General features: G+C 41.8%; 1 protein-coding gene across 1 annotated transcript in view; it reads right to left on the bottom strand.

Moving 5' to 3' along the window:
• Positions 1–5,147: 5,147 nt before the first annotated feature.
• LOC107525578 (uncharacterized) overlaps positions 5,148–15,284 on the bottom strand; it is an 85,703-nt gene continuing 75,566 nt past the window's right edge. The window contains exons 19-20 of the mRNA XM_087816139.1: positions 8,182–8,272; positions 5,148–6,437 (exon numbers count right to left, since the gene is read on the bottom strand). Of these exons, the coding sequence (XP_087672265.1) occupies positions 6,360–6,437; positions 8,182–8,272 (169 nt within the window). The 3' untranslated portion in view covers positions 5,148–6,359. The remainder of the gene's footprint in view (positions 6,438–8,181; positions 8,273–15,284) is intronic.

Below are 15,284 nucleotides of genomic sequence, written 5' to 3'. Positions count from 1 at the left end.
CTATGCAAATACCGAAATCCCGCAACAGAGGCCGCAGCGGGGAACCTCTCTGGGCTCCACGAAGCCGCGCGGCACCGGGCTAGTGGGCTCCTCCCGGAGCAGACCCTCCGCGCCCCGGGGAGGGCCCTTCCTTCCTTCCTTCCTCTTACCCGGGACGTGAAGGGGGCCGGGCCTTGGCTCGCACCCCAGGGCTGCCATCAGCACTCGGTCCCAGTCGTCCCGCTGGCCGGTGACTTTAGCTCATTTCGCGCAAGCGATCCCGAATCGCCTTATAGTCCCAGCAAAGAGAAGAAAATTTCCATTTCCCACAAACGAGTCGAAAGAAAAAGGTGGAGAAGGGGAGCGAGGCAGCGGACGTGGACATTTAAAATCATCTATTTCCCCATTATCCCCCCCCCCCCTTTTAAATAACGTGCCGAGTTGTCGCGTTGCGGAAACTAATGAAACCCCTCTGAACGCGGGCGCTCGCCAGCTTCCAGCAGCACACCAACCAGCTCGGCCGCGGGGTTTCAAATCTGGGAACACTGTAGAAGGTTGGCCGAGACCTCGCGAACGCGGCACCGCAGGCCCCGGGGAGGGCGCCTGGCCCGCACCCGCTCGGGGGCGCCGAGGCCCGCGCGCCCGGGTCAGAGCCGCGCGGCGAGCGGCGGTTCCCACGCGCGGCCCAGACCGCGGTGACTGTCACCACCCCGGGGATTTGCGGGAGACTAGAGCACGGAGAACTAACCGCCTCACGGCTCCACGGAGGGCTCTCTTTGTCTTGGGACAAACACACACACACACACAAAACAGAAATCACCTAACGACCCCTCGAAAGCCTCATCGCCAGGGCGTTTTGTGAGGGGCAGGAAGCGCCGCGGTGACGTGCCCCTGACTTTTGTTCCTTTACCAGGGGGGGTTAATGGGGTTGCTGCAGCCTCTGGAAAAGGAGTCGCTTAAAGAAAAAAAGGTGACATCAGTAGATGGGGCATGAGTTGGTGTAGGCTGCTCAAGATAGAGGCATTCTGCTGCCTTTGGAAATGAGTCGGGGATGGGAAGTGTGCAGTTTCTTGGGAGATATTTTTATCTCCCGATTTTTAAGCCAAAATGTTAGGCTATTAAGTACTCCCCCCCCCCCCCCCCCAGTGAAGCTGTCCTGAAAGCAGCGGTCTCCCCGGCCCCGCCCGCCCGCCAGGAGTTGGCTTTGGGGTAACCCAAAGGAGGCAGCAGAACAGCTCTGTCTTCTTTGGAACCTCTTCAGCCGGGAGGAGTAAGGATTAGGCTGCTTTTCAATTGAAAATACAGCGTCCAAGGATCACGTTGGCCCTCCCCTTCCCTGTTCTTCAGCAATCCTTGTAACTGGGCAAAAGGGAAATTCTCAACATTCTCCCAGTAGCATATATTCCTGTGGCCGAGGGTCAGTTTTTGATGGCTCCCTACGTTGAAGCCCTAAGAGGCTCCTACTCCCACTAACACTTTCCTGCCTGCATCAACTTCAGCTAAACTATGGGAAGACAACTGCTTTAGAAGGAAATGCCCAAGAGAAATCTAACACTAGAAAGTTTTCCTTCCTAAACCAGAACTGATCATTGGAAAGAGGAGACCGCCCCCCCCCGCCCAAAAAAAAGATCTCGTTTTCCAGATTGTGTGAAAGGCTGTTCCTTCAAGTTTCAATGTGCAAACGTCTTAGATGCATACCAATGGGTGTCCAGGTCTGACAATCCTGAAAGAGCCGAGGCTTTCCTGGTCAACACATACCCTACACTGAAAAGTGACTCTTACCTCGGCCACCGCTTCCCTAGAGTCCTGCAGAAAGACAGCGAGAGCAGCAGTATCCTGACCTGGGCTTCAGGCCCCGTCCCACCTGCGGTTCTCAGGCCTGGTCCGTTTCTCCCCACTGCGCAGCCCAGGACTCCTCTGGGTCTCTGCGCAAAGGGGACTTAAACTGGGGCTCGCAAAGCCCACTTAACTTCCCAGCTTCATCATTGCGGGGGTGCCAGGAGAAAGAGGTCCCCGCAGTCAGAGACAAGATGCAGAGTTCGGCAGAAGCCTGGAAGGCTTAACGGATTTCCTACCTACCGACAGACTTTTTACCTCTGTAGCCTCCCTGTTCCTCGGAGGCCGCTTTGAAGTGTAGGGTATGATCGCAATATTCTGTGCTTCCTGTGTGCTAGGGACACAGGAGGACAAATATTTTCTCAGTCATAACCCAGTGAAGTATCATCTCCATTTTACCCAAGGAAGAAACTGAGGCATATGACTTTGTTTCTGTCACTGTGTTAGTGTGGATCAGGACTCAGCCACAGGTTTCCAGTCCCACGTCCATTACCACTGGGAAAGGCTTGACCGTCCTCATTTTAGACACATTATCTGTTAATTTATTGAGTACCTGCTGCATGCCAGGTGCTGTGTCCAACCCTGGAAGTTCAATGAAATGCCTAACCCTAAACTTGGATCCCACACCTTTTAACTCAGACTTCATTTCCCTGCTTCTCAAATACAATCGGGTCCAGTTTTTAACTCGGTTATTATACTGCAATAGGTCTGGTTAAAGTTTTGGACAATAGTATACCTTCGCCAGGAAGTTCCCAGCACTTGAGTGGTCAGTAGTCCTACAACTGTTAGACACAGGATTCTGGGGCAGTTCAACAAACTGCCCAAGGGCACAAAGTCAGAAGCAGAACCGGGGCTGTATCCCAGACTTCCTACCTGTTAGACCTTCTTTCCCCTGTGTCCTAAGCCTGATAGATTTGGTTTCCTAAACTTATGTTTTTAAATTATTGTCCTCCTTTAAGATTATTTTATTGTTGTTCTTAAATCATTTTTAGATTATTAAATCATTGACCACATAAATAATGATAATCTTAACAACAGTTTTTCTTCTGTTGGTTTTTTTCAGTTTGTTTACATATATACTCAGGTCTGGCCCCAAGGTCACAAAGGCCCAAACTAGCTAACTCTAAGGAGGAAGGGGGAATAAAGGCTTTTGTGAACTTCCCCCAGGAAGCAGAGGAAAATGAGCAGACAGCTTTGTGAAGCCTCCTAACTCAGTGCTACCTGGAAGGTTAGGCTAACAGGAATCAATTACCTCCTGGGAAGAAGATTTCCCCAGCTTCCTGATTGGCTAGCACCTTATTTTGACTCACTCCTGCCTATTGTCTTTGGAAAGATTAAAGACTGCAGCTCCAGCCAGACAGGAATTCGTTGGGAGATTTTTTTCCCCAACAGCAAAATAACACCCAGCAAAACAGAATTTACATTAAATTTCATGAGAAATCATGACCAAAATCAATATAGCTTACTATAATTATTAATTAAGGCAGCAGTAATGTAAAGGAGACAGAAATTCTGCAGGCCATAGACAGCCAAGAGAAGCTTTCAAGAAATGGGAAGTGAGATGATCCAAGTAGCTCTGGAGGCAGGCAGGGTGGATAATGGATTGGAGGGAGAAGGGAGAGAAACTGGAAGCAGAGACCAGTTAGTTCAGGGAAGAGATGAGAAAAGGAGCTAGAATAAGGCAGAGGAAAATGAGATGGAGGGGCATGGGAAAAAGTTGAAAGATATTTCTGGAGACAAACTGGCAAGATGTGATGACCTGGACATATGGCGGTGGCAGGGGTGGTAAGAGGAATAAGGGGGGGCCAAGGATGATTGAAGTTCCCTGTTGGAGCAATTGGACAACCAGTGAAACCCTTCATTGAGAGGAGGAAGGTAGGAGTAGGGATAGATTTATGGGAGGAAGAAACTGAATTCAGTTTCTGGATGTGCTGAGTATCAGGAGTCTGTGGTTTTTCAGCGAGGATGTTAAGTAGGGATGTTGCCAGTGGAAGTGGGGTTCTTGCGGTGTCAGGAGGAAAAACATTTCGAGAGACCCCCTGAGAGGATGATTTATTTGGGAAGCAAAATTAAAGGAGTTCCCCAGTGTCCCATCTCTGTCCTGTCGGTCTCTCCATGGACAGTCAGGGCCAGAAACCGTCAATGGCCAGAGATCCTGTGCCACATTATAGCTCAGCCGCAGCTGGACAGTTTAGCTTGTTCCGGGCTGCAATCTGTTGCCTATACAGCCATGGCCGTGGCTGCTGCTAAGGCCACGTGGCGACCACGGGAAGAGCACGCTAATGCAGGGGGTGAGTGCAGGTCTCGGGCGGGAGAAAGAGCTCTGTTCCCCTGGGGTTTTAACCAGGAGCTTTTTCAAAATAGCCAAATAACTTGCCAAGATCCTGCAGGCTTACATTGGGGTCTACTCCCTAGCCAACGACCTCTTCCCCAAGTTACACTGACAGGCCTCCCCCCAAGCCATTTTGACTTCTCCTGTGCATGTCCTTATCTCCCTGCCCCCAGCAGTGGGGGGAAGGGAGGGGTGTTAATCCCCTTAGAGGGACAATGCTGCAATTTCTTGGGATGAGAAGCTGTGGCTTCCTGGTGAAGCAAATAGGCCTCTGCTTCCCAGCTAAATTTCTGACTTCCTTTTGCTCTCTGCCTTCCAATACCTAGCTAACAACGGGAACAGGTACTTAAATAGATGAAACAGGATCTCTGGAGAGGAGTCTGGCCAAGAGATAGAAATTTGGGAGTCACAAATGTCTGGGTGGTAGTTCAGACCCTGGGAGTGGATGAAACTGCATAAAGACAGCACAGAGAATGGGATGAGAAGGCAGGCAGGACAGAGCTCTGCAAAAAAGCCACAATAAGGAGCTGCCAAGGTGCTTGAGGGGTGAGAGGCTGAAGAAATTCTTACCTTACTAGGACGGCATGCACGTTCAGTAGTGTCAAACGCAGATGGGCTAGCAAGAGGGTCAAGGGACCAATGGGTTAAGCAATAAGGAAGGTGCTGGAGTAGTTTCCCAGAGCCAGATTGCTGAGGCTGAGAGAGTAAGAGTCAGGCAAAGGGAAGGGCTAGGCAAAATGGAGACAAGTCCTTCAAAAAGTTTTGCAGTAAAGGCAAGAGAGGATCAAATGAAAAGTGTCTTGTTCGTTTGCTTTTTGTTTTAAATGGGGAGCATATGAAAATATATGTACATAAAGGGAGGGAAATCAGGGGAGAGGAAAAATGTATAGCAAAGAAAAATAGGATAGCTGATGAAAGTAGTCCTAGAAGACATGGGAAGCAGTGCCATCAAAACTACAGGTAGAGAGTTAGAACTGGGGATGAGTAAGGACTTTTGTTCCTCTGAGACAGGAAACGAGAAAGCAGATACGAAGTGCAGCTCTAGAAACATCTGGAAGTTGCAGCCAAAAAGACTGTACTGCCTTTGCTTTAGTCTGTGCTGTAGACTCTAAAGAAGAAAACTCCCAAACTCAACCAGCTGGCAAAGTCTACATAGATGCCACAAGAAATTCATGCATGAATATTGGTCATTTGCTTATGTAAAAAGCTAAACAAAAAATGCTCCATTAACATTTGGAGCATTTATTTACATTAAATTTTACATGCATGTTCCTAGGAGCTTGATCTTTTCCCTCATTTGTTACGTGACAATAGGCTCTCACATAGTGATTTCAATCTCTAGTATTAAATGAGGGGTGTGGTGGGGTACTGATAAGGGTAACATATTAATGATAGGCACTACGGAAAATCAGGGTTATCAGAGTAATTCATTAAAATTCTTAATCACATTTTTTATATCAAATCACTCCAAAATCATCACCATACTATTTACCATGGAACATAAAATATTGATAGTTGATTAAAAGTGGTTAAAGTTGTCCCCTGGACTAAAATATGAAAATAGTTATATAGCAAACCTTGAATTTAACTTTAGTTCAAAGTATTAGGACATCATGTCATTAAGTTTTCAAACTTTTTCCTACTGAGGATAAAATATTCAGATATTTTCTATTTTTTCTTAATTCAGTTTGAGGAATACTACAAATGTGTTAAAATTTTCTAATAATGAATAGACTGCTTCTTTGAACCTGAACTTAATCTGTATGCTTATGCATAAAGATTGTTTAGAATAGGTAACATGATGTTTAAAAACATTTACAAAGAAGAGTAAGATGGTCTTCAAACAAATAACAAGATTATCCCAGCATGGATTTGCGGATCAGAGAGAGAGAGAGAGACTCTAAAAGTGAATATATTATTAAACAAATCACAGTTTATGAGGTTTTTAAAGTATATGCTTGACAGAAAAAAGAACATCACCAAAGACCTCTGGGATATATCTATCACTTCTGTTGTGTGTCTCACATGTATCTTTGGTATTTGTAGTTCTATATTGTTAAAAATCACCTATTCTACCTGTGAGTGACCACATTTTTAATGATGGCATTCAATCTACCAAGCTAGTGTTACTTTAATGCGTATTTTCTACATTTTACTTTCTATTCAATTTTGCATTTGTACTAAGAATACATTTCCCAAAGCTAAAGCTCTTTTAGCCACCTACTAATGACTTTAAATCAGGAACATCTTTTATCTGGAAGTCCAGAACCATTTGTCCAAGCGCTTTGCCCTGTTGAACAAAACAAACAGAACAGTACCAAGTGTGAAAAGGATTCTATTACAGTTATTAATGTTCATGTCACACATTTTAAAAAAGTGATTTCTATATAAATAATTTGGGTAAATAAGATTTTATTTGCTATAATGACAATACATTTCAAAAACACATACTGAGGGAACACAGTTATAAATAAAATATATTACTACTAGACGAATTCTATGTGAAGAACAAAATGAAGAGAGGTTAATGTGTACAAGGGACATACAGTTCCCAAATCAGAAACTCAGTGTTTATATGGGAATGTACTAATTGCAAGAAAATGATAGAGAAATAAATGTTTAAGGGGATAGTAAGAATCACAGAGCAAAATAAACAGATAAACATGAAAGTAAATTGAATATATAAAGCAGGAGGGGGGAACATCCAGCACGAGGCAGGGTCTGGTCCTCCCAAGGCCTCACCAAAGACAAGCAGTTCCAGCCATCACATTAGGGGTGAGTTAAATGTTTGACCAAATACAGCAGGGTAATTTTTAAGTTGATACTTTTGTATGGCCCTTGAATGATGTTATAAATATCCAAATGACCCTTGGTAGAAAAAAGGTTTCCCACCCCTGAAAAGGAACTGAAGTACCTCTGTTCTGCTAGTGATTCGGCATAAAACTACAAGTAATTTTAATTTCATCAATGACGCCTATAGGCCATTGGCTTAACAAGGAGCATAGCTGAAGATGTAAGATGTTTTTATCAACTTTATAATTCTTTCCTTTATGCAATGGCTACTGTATAGCTTAGGGTGACTTCATGAGTATAAGATGATTCAAAGGACAGATTAAATAACAGGCAATATTTAAGGCTAAGGAATATAGTGGACCGAGTTAAGTTACTGATTTTAGTTCCTACCTAGGATGACCCAGACATATTTCAACCCAATTCCATAGTATCTGGCTTCAGCTGGTTCTGGACCATGATAGTAAGATAATAACTTTCTTTACTTCAAATAATGGCTCTCCTTAATTTACAGAATGCCAAATGCTCTTTAGCTTCAAGATCAGGTCATATAGTAACTATTTTTTTTTTTAATATATATATCTTTATTGATTTCAGAGAGAGGAAGGGAGAGGGAGGGAGAGAGAGAAACATCAATGATGAGAGAGTCACCGATCGGCTGCCTCCTGCACCCTGACGGGATCGAGCCGGCAACCCAGGCATGTGCCCCGACCGGGAATCAAACCCCGATCGCCTGGATCCTAGGGCGACGCTCAACCGCTGAGCCACCCACGGCCAGGCAGTAACTATTTTCTTAAATGTGGAGATACACTACTAAGTTTCCTCTCTTGCTATAGGATCTTCAAATTCTCTAAGGTCACACTCATTTAAATGAAGATAATGAAGGTGGGGGTAGGGGAGTGGGGGGGATTAATCAAAGAATTTATATGCATAACCCATGAACACAGACAAAGTGTGGAGAAGGCCTTGGGGGGGCGGATGCTGGGTGGAGGGAATCAATGGGGGAAAAAGAGGGACATCTGTAATACTTTCAACAATAGAGATAAATTTAAAAAATAAAATAAAATAAATGAAGATAACAGAGTTTTACTAAGTTATCCAAAAAGACTTTACTCCTATTTTCTTCCTCCTTCTGAACTGAGAGCTCTGTATGTGTATGTGTTATGTTTTATAGGATGTTGTTGATACAGGCTGATGTCAACACAATGTGGGAGAAAGAAAACATTCAATGTTTAGATGCTTACCTGTGGGTCGCTTCTCAGGGAGGCAGTGCCTCCACCACCGAGGGAATTTTTCAAAACAAAGTTTAATGCATATATTCCTGGCAATTCATATCTACAGAATTAAGAAAAGAAAGATGAACTATAACAAATTTTACCAAATATAAAGACTGCTAAAGGAAATATCTACCTCCCAAGGAAACCTGGGAAGTCAGCCTTATGATAGCCATAAAATAAATTAAGGTAGGAAATTCACATTTAAATATACATAAAAATTTTACTCCAGAAGGCAGTGAGTGAAACACCAAAGCTGCATCCACCCAGAATATCTTTACTCAAACAAGAAAAGCACTTGGTAAATGGGAAGAAAAAGGCAATTTTTTGTAATAATTTTTAATTTTGACATAACTACAAACTTCCAGAACAGTTGCAAAAATTGTATAAAGAATTCCCATATATTCCTCACCCAGATTTTCCAAATCTTGCTGTATCCTTTTTATCTATATTTCTAGCTTTCTCTTTCTCTCTGTGTACCCCACACACACACACAAACACACAATTTCTTTTTCTGAACTGTTTGAGATATGTTGACATAAGCTGCAGATACGATGACCTATAACCCCTAAGTTCTTCAAAGTGTTTCCCAAAAGTAAAGACATTTTCTTACATGTCACAACATAATTATCAAATTCAGAAAATTAGTACTGCTACAACTCTCTAATCTACATATTTATTTAGAATTTGTCAATTGTCCCAGTAATGCCTGTTATAGCAAAAGAAAAGCCTAAACCACACATTGCAGGCAGCTGTTCTGTTTGGCGTGTCTCCTTTAGAACAACTCCTCAGTCACTTTCTTTCTTGGCACTGACAGTTTTGAGGAATGCAGGCCTGCTATTTTGTAGCATCTCCATAAATGTGTGTTTGATGTTTCCTCATGATTAGATTCATGTTTTGCATTTATGGCAGGAATGCCACAGAGTGATGCTGTTTTCCTTTCATACCCATAGGCACATGTTACTTGTGTCACTACTAATGAGAAAGGGAAAAGCAGTCAGTGTCTGACATCTGGGATCTGAGAACGCCACCAGCTTGGCCCTGCTGTTGCTAGGAGATATGCTGGCCCTCACAACCCGGCCTTGGTGTTCTGTTGAACATGAACTATTTCCTAGAACACCACTTAGCCAAGCCCCCCCCATCACGCCTGAACACAGACAAAACAATGAACAGTGTCCTCATCACACAAATGGCCAGACATCCCTCTATCCCAGCTAACACAGGGCGGGGCAAAAGTAGGTTTATAGTTGTTTTTATGGAAAATAATACAATAATTAATAAAATAACACCAGAATAAACTCTGTTTCACGCACTCACAACTGTAAACCTACGTTTGCCCCACTGTATGATGCCTGTGGCTTCTTTACCAATTACTGCTCTAGCTTCAGTCTAGTCTCCCTACCTTCTATGGAAGATTTAATAAGAGCCAATGATAAAATTACCCGCTTCCTGGCAGCACCCAATCCAGAACCACTTCCTTAACCCCTCCCCCAAATTATCTAACACAGGCCCCAATCCTGTAAGTCCTATGTTCTGCATCTCACTGAGATGTCCCACAGCTTCCCATTTTGTGAATTCTCCCTCACTGCAACAATTCATAAACGCAGCTTGGTCAACTATCGCTGTGTTCCTGGTGGTCTTAGGCTGCAAGACATGGACACTAGTGATGATAACTTTGATCAGTTAACATATATCTGCCAGGCTTATCCATTGTAAAGTTACTATTTTCCTTTTGTAATTTATAGGGTGTCCCCCAAAAATGTAATACACATACTTTGAATAACTATAAAGACAGTGTTTATTAAAATACATTTAATTTTCAAAAATTGAGCTATCAGCTGTTAAAGTGTGTATATATTTTTATGGACACTCTGTATATCTTATGGGGTGATACTTTGAGACTATGTGTATACCCTCGTAATATCCAACTTTCTATCATAGTTTTTTCATCCACTGATGATTCTTGCTTGAATCAGTTATTACTAAGATGGTTGCCTGTGATATTGTGATATATATATATAGTCTTCCTCAGAGTTTCGGGCACAAAGCTCCTAAAACCTTTGGAATTTCTCAAGTGATAAAGATATCTGTTGTTATGTTAATGAGGTGACTTTTGCAATGATCCTAGATCACCATGGGATGAGACCTAGTCACCAGAGGAACCAACTATGTGATTAAAGGGGAGGGGAGAGGGGTGGAAGGTTGAATCAATTGCCAATATCCAACGATTTAATCAATAGTGCTTATGTAATGAAGTCTCTATAAAAACTCCAAACGACAGGTTCAAGGTTGGTGAATGTGGAGGGAGAATGGCCTGCCTGGAGAGCGCATAGAAACTCCGTGCTCTATCCCTATGCATCTGTTCCATTTGGCTGTTCCCGAGTTATACTCTTTTATAATAAATTGATAATCTAGTGAGTAAACAGGTTTCCTACGTCCGGTGAGCAGCTCTAGCAAATTAATCAAAACCATGGAGGGGTAATGTGAACCTCTGATTTATAGTCAGTTGGTCAGAAATACAGGTAACAAACAGCCTGGGCTTGTGACTGGCCTCTGTAGTGTGGCGGAGGGACAGTCTTGTAGGACTGAGCCCTTAACCTGTAGGATCTGATGCTGTCTCCTGGTAGATAGTGTCAGACAAGAGTTGAATTGTGGGTCATCCAGTTGGTGTCCAGGGAATTGGTGATCATGTGGGAACATCCCCACATACACTGAAATTGGGCCCAGGAACCCAAAACATTGCCAAGTGGTAATTTTTCAATTTTCATCATTCTAAGGAGTTAGATTTCCATCACAATGAAAAGCTTCCCATTCTCCCCTACTTATTAGTATTGTTTCGGATCTCATTGTATTCCTATTTTATTCAATGGATTACAATCAATATTTTGCTTATTTTGATAGTCAAATTATTCCAAGTTTGTCTTATGGGAGCTCCTTCAGACTGGCGCATGTATTGTTTTGATTTATCTCCATCATTCTCTGAGCACTTCTCTACTTGTGGCCACCCCAAGATATTCCAAGTTTAACCTTTTCCCTTCTCACCCCAATCCTACAGTCAATCATTTCTCCGCACAGCCTTTATTTCCTCTAGTGTACAATGGTACTTAGAAATAAAAACTGGACACGTGCTAAGTTCATTGCTTCTGGGCCCTCTCAGCCAACAGAAGAAGGAAACAGGTGTATATATACATATACATATCCACATGCACATATACATTATAATCTATATCTATTTCCACATCTGTCTTCATTTACTAAAAACCATACATTTATCCTGATACTTCCAATCTAACCCTCCGAAGGTCCTTCCAGAGTTGGAAGTCATTTTAGGTACACACATACCACATGGATGGGAGGTAAACTGCAATGGCAGCTTTAACTGGAAAGCACGTTACAGGATAGGTACAGCACGGTCCTTATGAATATGCATGTCTAGTGCTGTATATTAGCAGCCCCTCTTCCTAAGGCCCTGGTTAGATTTAGTCATAGTTTCTTCCAGCCACCATCCTTACAGTTACTGGTCAGTCCTCCCAAGTATCAGCAATGGTAATGATGCTTTTTGTATCAGCGATGGGCTTCCACCAAACCTAAAGTGACTTTTTCCCACCGTCACTGACAATTAGTTTGAAAAAGCCTTATGCTTTTCAAGTACAACTTGCATTTTAACCCACAGAAGAAGCATCCTTCCAGTTTCTTTGCTACAGACTTAGCATTAGTGCTAGCACGCTGCTACCAGCCTTAGAATTCAGAAATGTTTGTTAGGACACAAAATTGGTGGTGGCAAGGAAGAAGTCCACACATAGCATATATTGTGTTAATCATGAGGCTAGTATCAGAAAGTTTTATTTTTGTTTTGTTTTTTGCCTTCCAGCAGTATTAGCCTTTGATCATGGACTTAACCATATACCACAAAGTATATGCTGATGTCAGAATATCTCAATAGACAGTTCAAGAGAGTGTTCACAGGGAAGATTTACTAATGATCACAAGACAAACTTATACTGTAACTTCTGTCTGGTGCTCATTGCGCTTAGAGCATGGAAAAAATGTTTATAAACACACACACACATACATTAACAGTATGTACTAATGGACTGTTTTACATATGGTATATTTATGCTTATGTGTACATCAACACTGTCCAGAGCAGTGTGAAACAGGGTATTTGGACCAAGATGTGTATCTGTGAAAGGAGTAGAGGCAGAAAGAGGGAAATTAAATGAAAAGGGAAAAGCTAGCTGAACTGCTTAGATATAGGACAGATATACTGTTATCTAGTAATAAACTATTTTCCTTCAGTTATGATATTTTAAACAAGTTTTTGTTAATTTCTTGAATAAAAACATGGAAACAAATGTAATAGAAAACTATGAATAAAACCAATAAAATTAATATGGAAGTAGAATAAATATCCTGATTGGTTGCACAGGCACAAATATGAGTTTATAAATCCATCATTTGTTCTAGAATAAAGATTGACAGGAGACAGCTTCATCAACAACGTCTTTAAAACTATTTTTCATTTTGTTTTGACATCTTCATGCAGCATATATTGTGTTAATTGTAAGACTGGTATCAGAAAGGATTATTTTTTCCTCTTAAACATTTTACCTTCAAGGAACTGAAACAACTAGCCTTTGGGGTTTTTTCCCCACTGTGCAATTTTACATATTATTAAGTACATTCATTATTACTCAAATTAAAGCCATGTTTAAGAGCAATTTCTACATGTGTTATTTCAAGCAAAGATTAATTTTAAATAAGAAAACCTGCCCTAGGTTACTACTTCCTTTGTCAGTTGATGACTGTTAATATAAATTTGACCCATTTTTTCCCTTATACATATAACCAGGTGTAATGTGGGCTTAATGAGGAAATTAAAATTTATATATGAGAACTGTTATTAATCATACTTTTAAATACTTCTGCCCTGCTGTGCAGCATATATACCAGCCTTCCATAACGATCTAGGGCAGTGGGTGACAAGAGAATATTATAAGGTCCTTCATGAGCTCAAAGAAAAATGAAATGTTGGCCAAGACTGATTCATATTATTTAAAGTTGAATTACTTTAAGCTTATCAGTGCTAGATCAGGGTAAAGCTCCAAACCACACATATCATATATCCCATTATACCTTGGAAGCATCAGTGTCCAGCTCTGCAAGAAGAAATAATGCAAGGGGGAGTGTCACCTGGCTGCAGAGAGGGAGGCTCATGGGCATTCCCTTGTTGAAGTCAGGTGATGGAGTGATCAAGGGCACAGACTTGGGAGGTAGACTGCCTGGGTTTGATCCTGGGTCAACTACTGTGACTTTAGGTAAATTATTTCATCATTGTGCACTGTACTTCCTTCCCAGGGTCACAAGAAGGTTGTGAGGAGAAATAAGTGAATAAATAAGTGCTGAAAAACCCTGAGTAAGTTAGACAGACTTTCACTAAATAATACCCGTTGAATGGATAAAGCTTAATATATGCTAATGGCCTTCTACTTGCAGGCCATTGTGGCTGGGCTTAGATGCTACTACACATGGGTCTTTGATATGGTTGATGGGAAATTACCTGGTAAGCTTCAAAAAACTGGATTCAGTGACCATTTTATTTGCCAATCAGATTATGTCCTGTGTGCTCACTTTCATGAATCAATAGTAAATTGGGAACATATGCTATATTAAGTGCTGGCAATATGAAAAGGTATAGGACATCATCTCCACCTTGAAAGGCCTTAAATGCAGAAGATAAGACATACACAACAAAGGACTGCAAAAGGTGGCATGTATTAAGTGATAACTATGTGACATAGATAGAAAACATATTTGCATGGGCACTGGCATACTGACCCAATTATTTTCCCTGGAATTGCTCTTTCAATTTTGTATTGCTACTCAAGGCTTGCCGTTTAATTGGTCTACTCTAGTTCCAAATGTTCTATTTCTCTGATTTTTGTTTCGTTGTCATATTATTGTTTTGCTGAACCAAGGTCTGGTCTGACTCCACCTGTCTAACATCTGGTGCTGTTCTCACCGCCAACATAGCTATAGCTAATACAGGAACCAAAAATTAATCTACACACCAAGCTCTTAATTAGACAAGTCTCTTCAATTTAAACACTACATAAATTTAAACACTACGTAAATTAAGTTCCTTTTTCATATCTACAACTGGAGAATGATGCGGACAACTGGTAGAGGCAATAGAAGAGAGCAATAGGAGTGGTGAAAGATTTATAAAACAGATTTCTATAAAAAGCTAAAGAAATTTGTGTTATTTAACCATAAGAAAATAATCTAATGAGTAAACATCACTCTACAGGGATTGCCTGCAGATAATTTCCACAGAAAGGATACAGGTGATTGGCCTTGAAGTGCATCTAATATATGAGAGGGGCATGAGAACTATACACATCAACGAAGTCGAACAAAATTAAGTCAGGGGCCTGCTACAGGCTTCCTGACACAGAACTCAGCTGACCAGAGATGCAAGCAGATCACTACGAGCCTCCGGAAAAAAAAAATTCCAGCAAAGATTGATTAATAGCTATTCACTCATACCTTATCATTTACCTGTACCATAAATTGAAAACACAAGGCCTCAAAATATACCATGTAAAGGTAAAGTTAATCCCAACCTTTCCCACTCTATTTCCCCATACCAGCCACGTACGAACAGATATAAGCTCAACCTCTAGAGATGGTCGGAGTTTCTCTTCCTTCTCACGGGAGGAGAGTCTGCTTGCTACTCTGTCTATGGGGCAGTTTTTCCTTCTGGTCTCCCTTCTCTTGTGAGGAGAGACCGCTACTCTGTCTGTAGAGTGGCTTTTCTTGCTTGTCCCCTCTGCTCAATAAAACCTGCTTTTCCACTTTAGCCTCTTGTCTGGCTCCTGTCTTAAATTCTTTCCTGCTCAAAGCCAAGTGCTCTTTTGGCTCCGGGAACGAGTCCCTACTGAGACTGGCCCCTCTGGCATCACATTCAGAATTATTTAAATTAGGAATGAGAAAAATGGAAAGAACTGCAAAGTAGTGTTACCCAAACAGTGATCTGTGTGCAGGCAGCATCTACATAGTCTAAGAGCTAG

Source organism: Miniopterus natalensis, chromosome 4 (genome assembly GCF_054644295.1).
Source record: "Miniopterus natalensis isolate mMinNat1 chromosome 4, mMinNat1.hap1, whole genome shotgun sequence".
In the NCBI taxonomy this organism is placed as follows: Eukaryota; Metazoa; Chordata; class Mammalia; order Chiroptera; family Miniopteridae; genus Miniopterus; species Miniopterus natalensis.
This window is presented reverse-complemented; position numbering and strand designations above follow the sequence as displayed.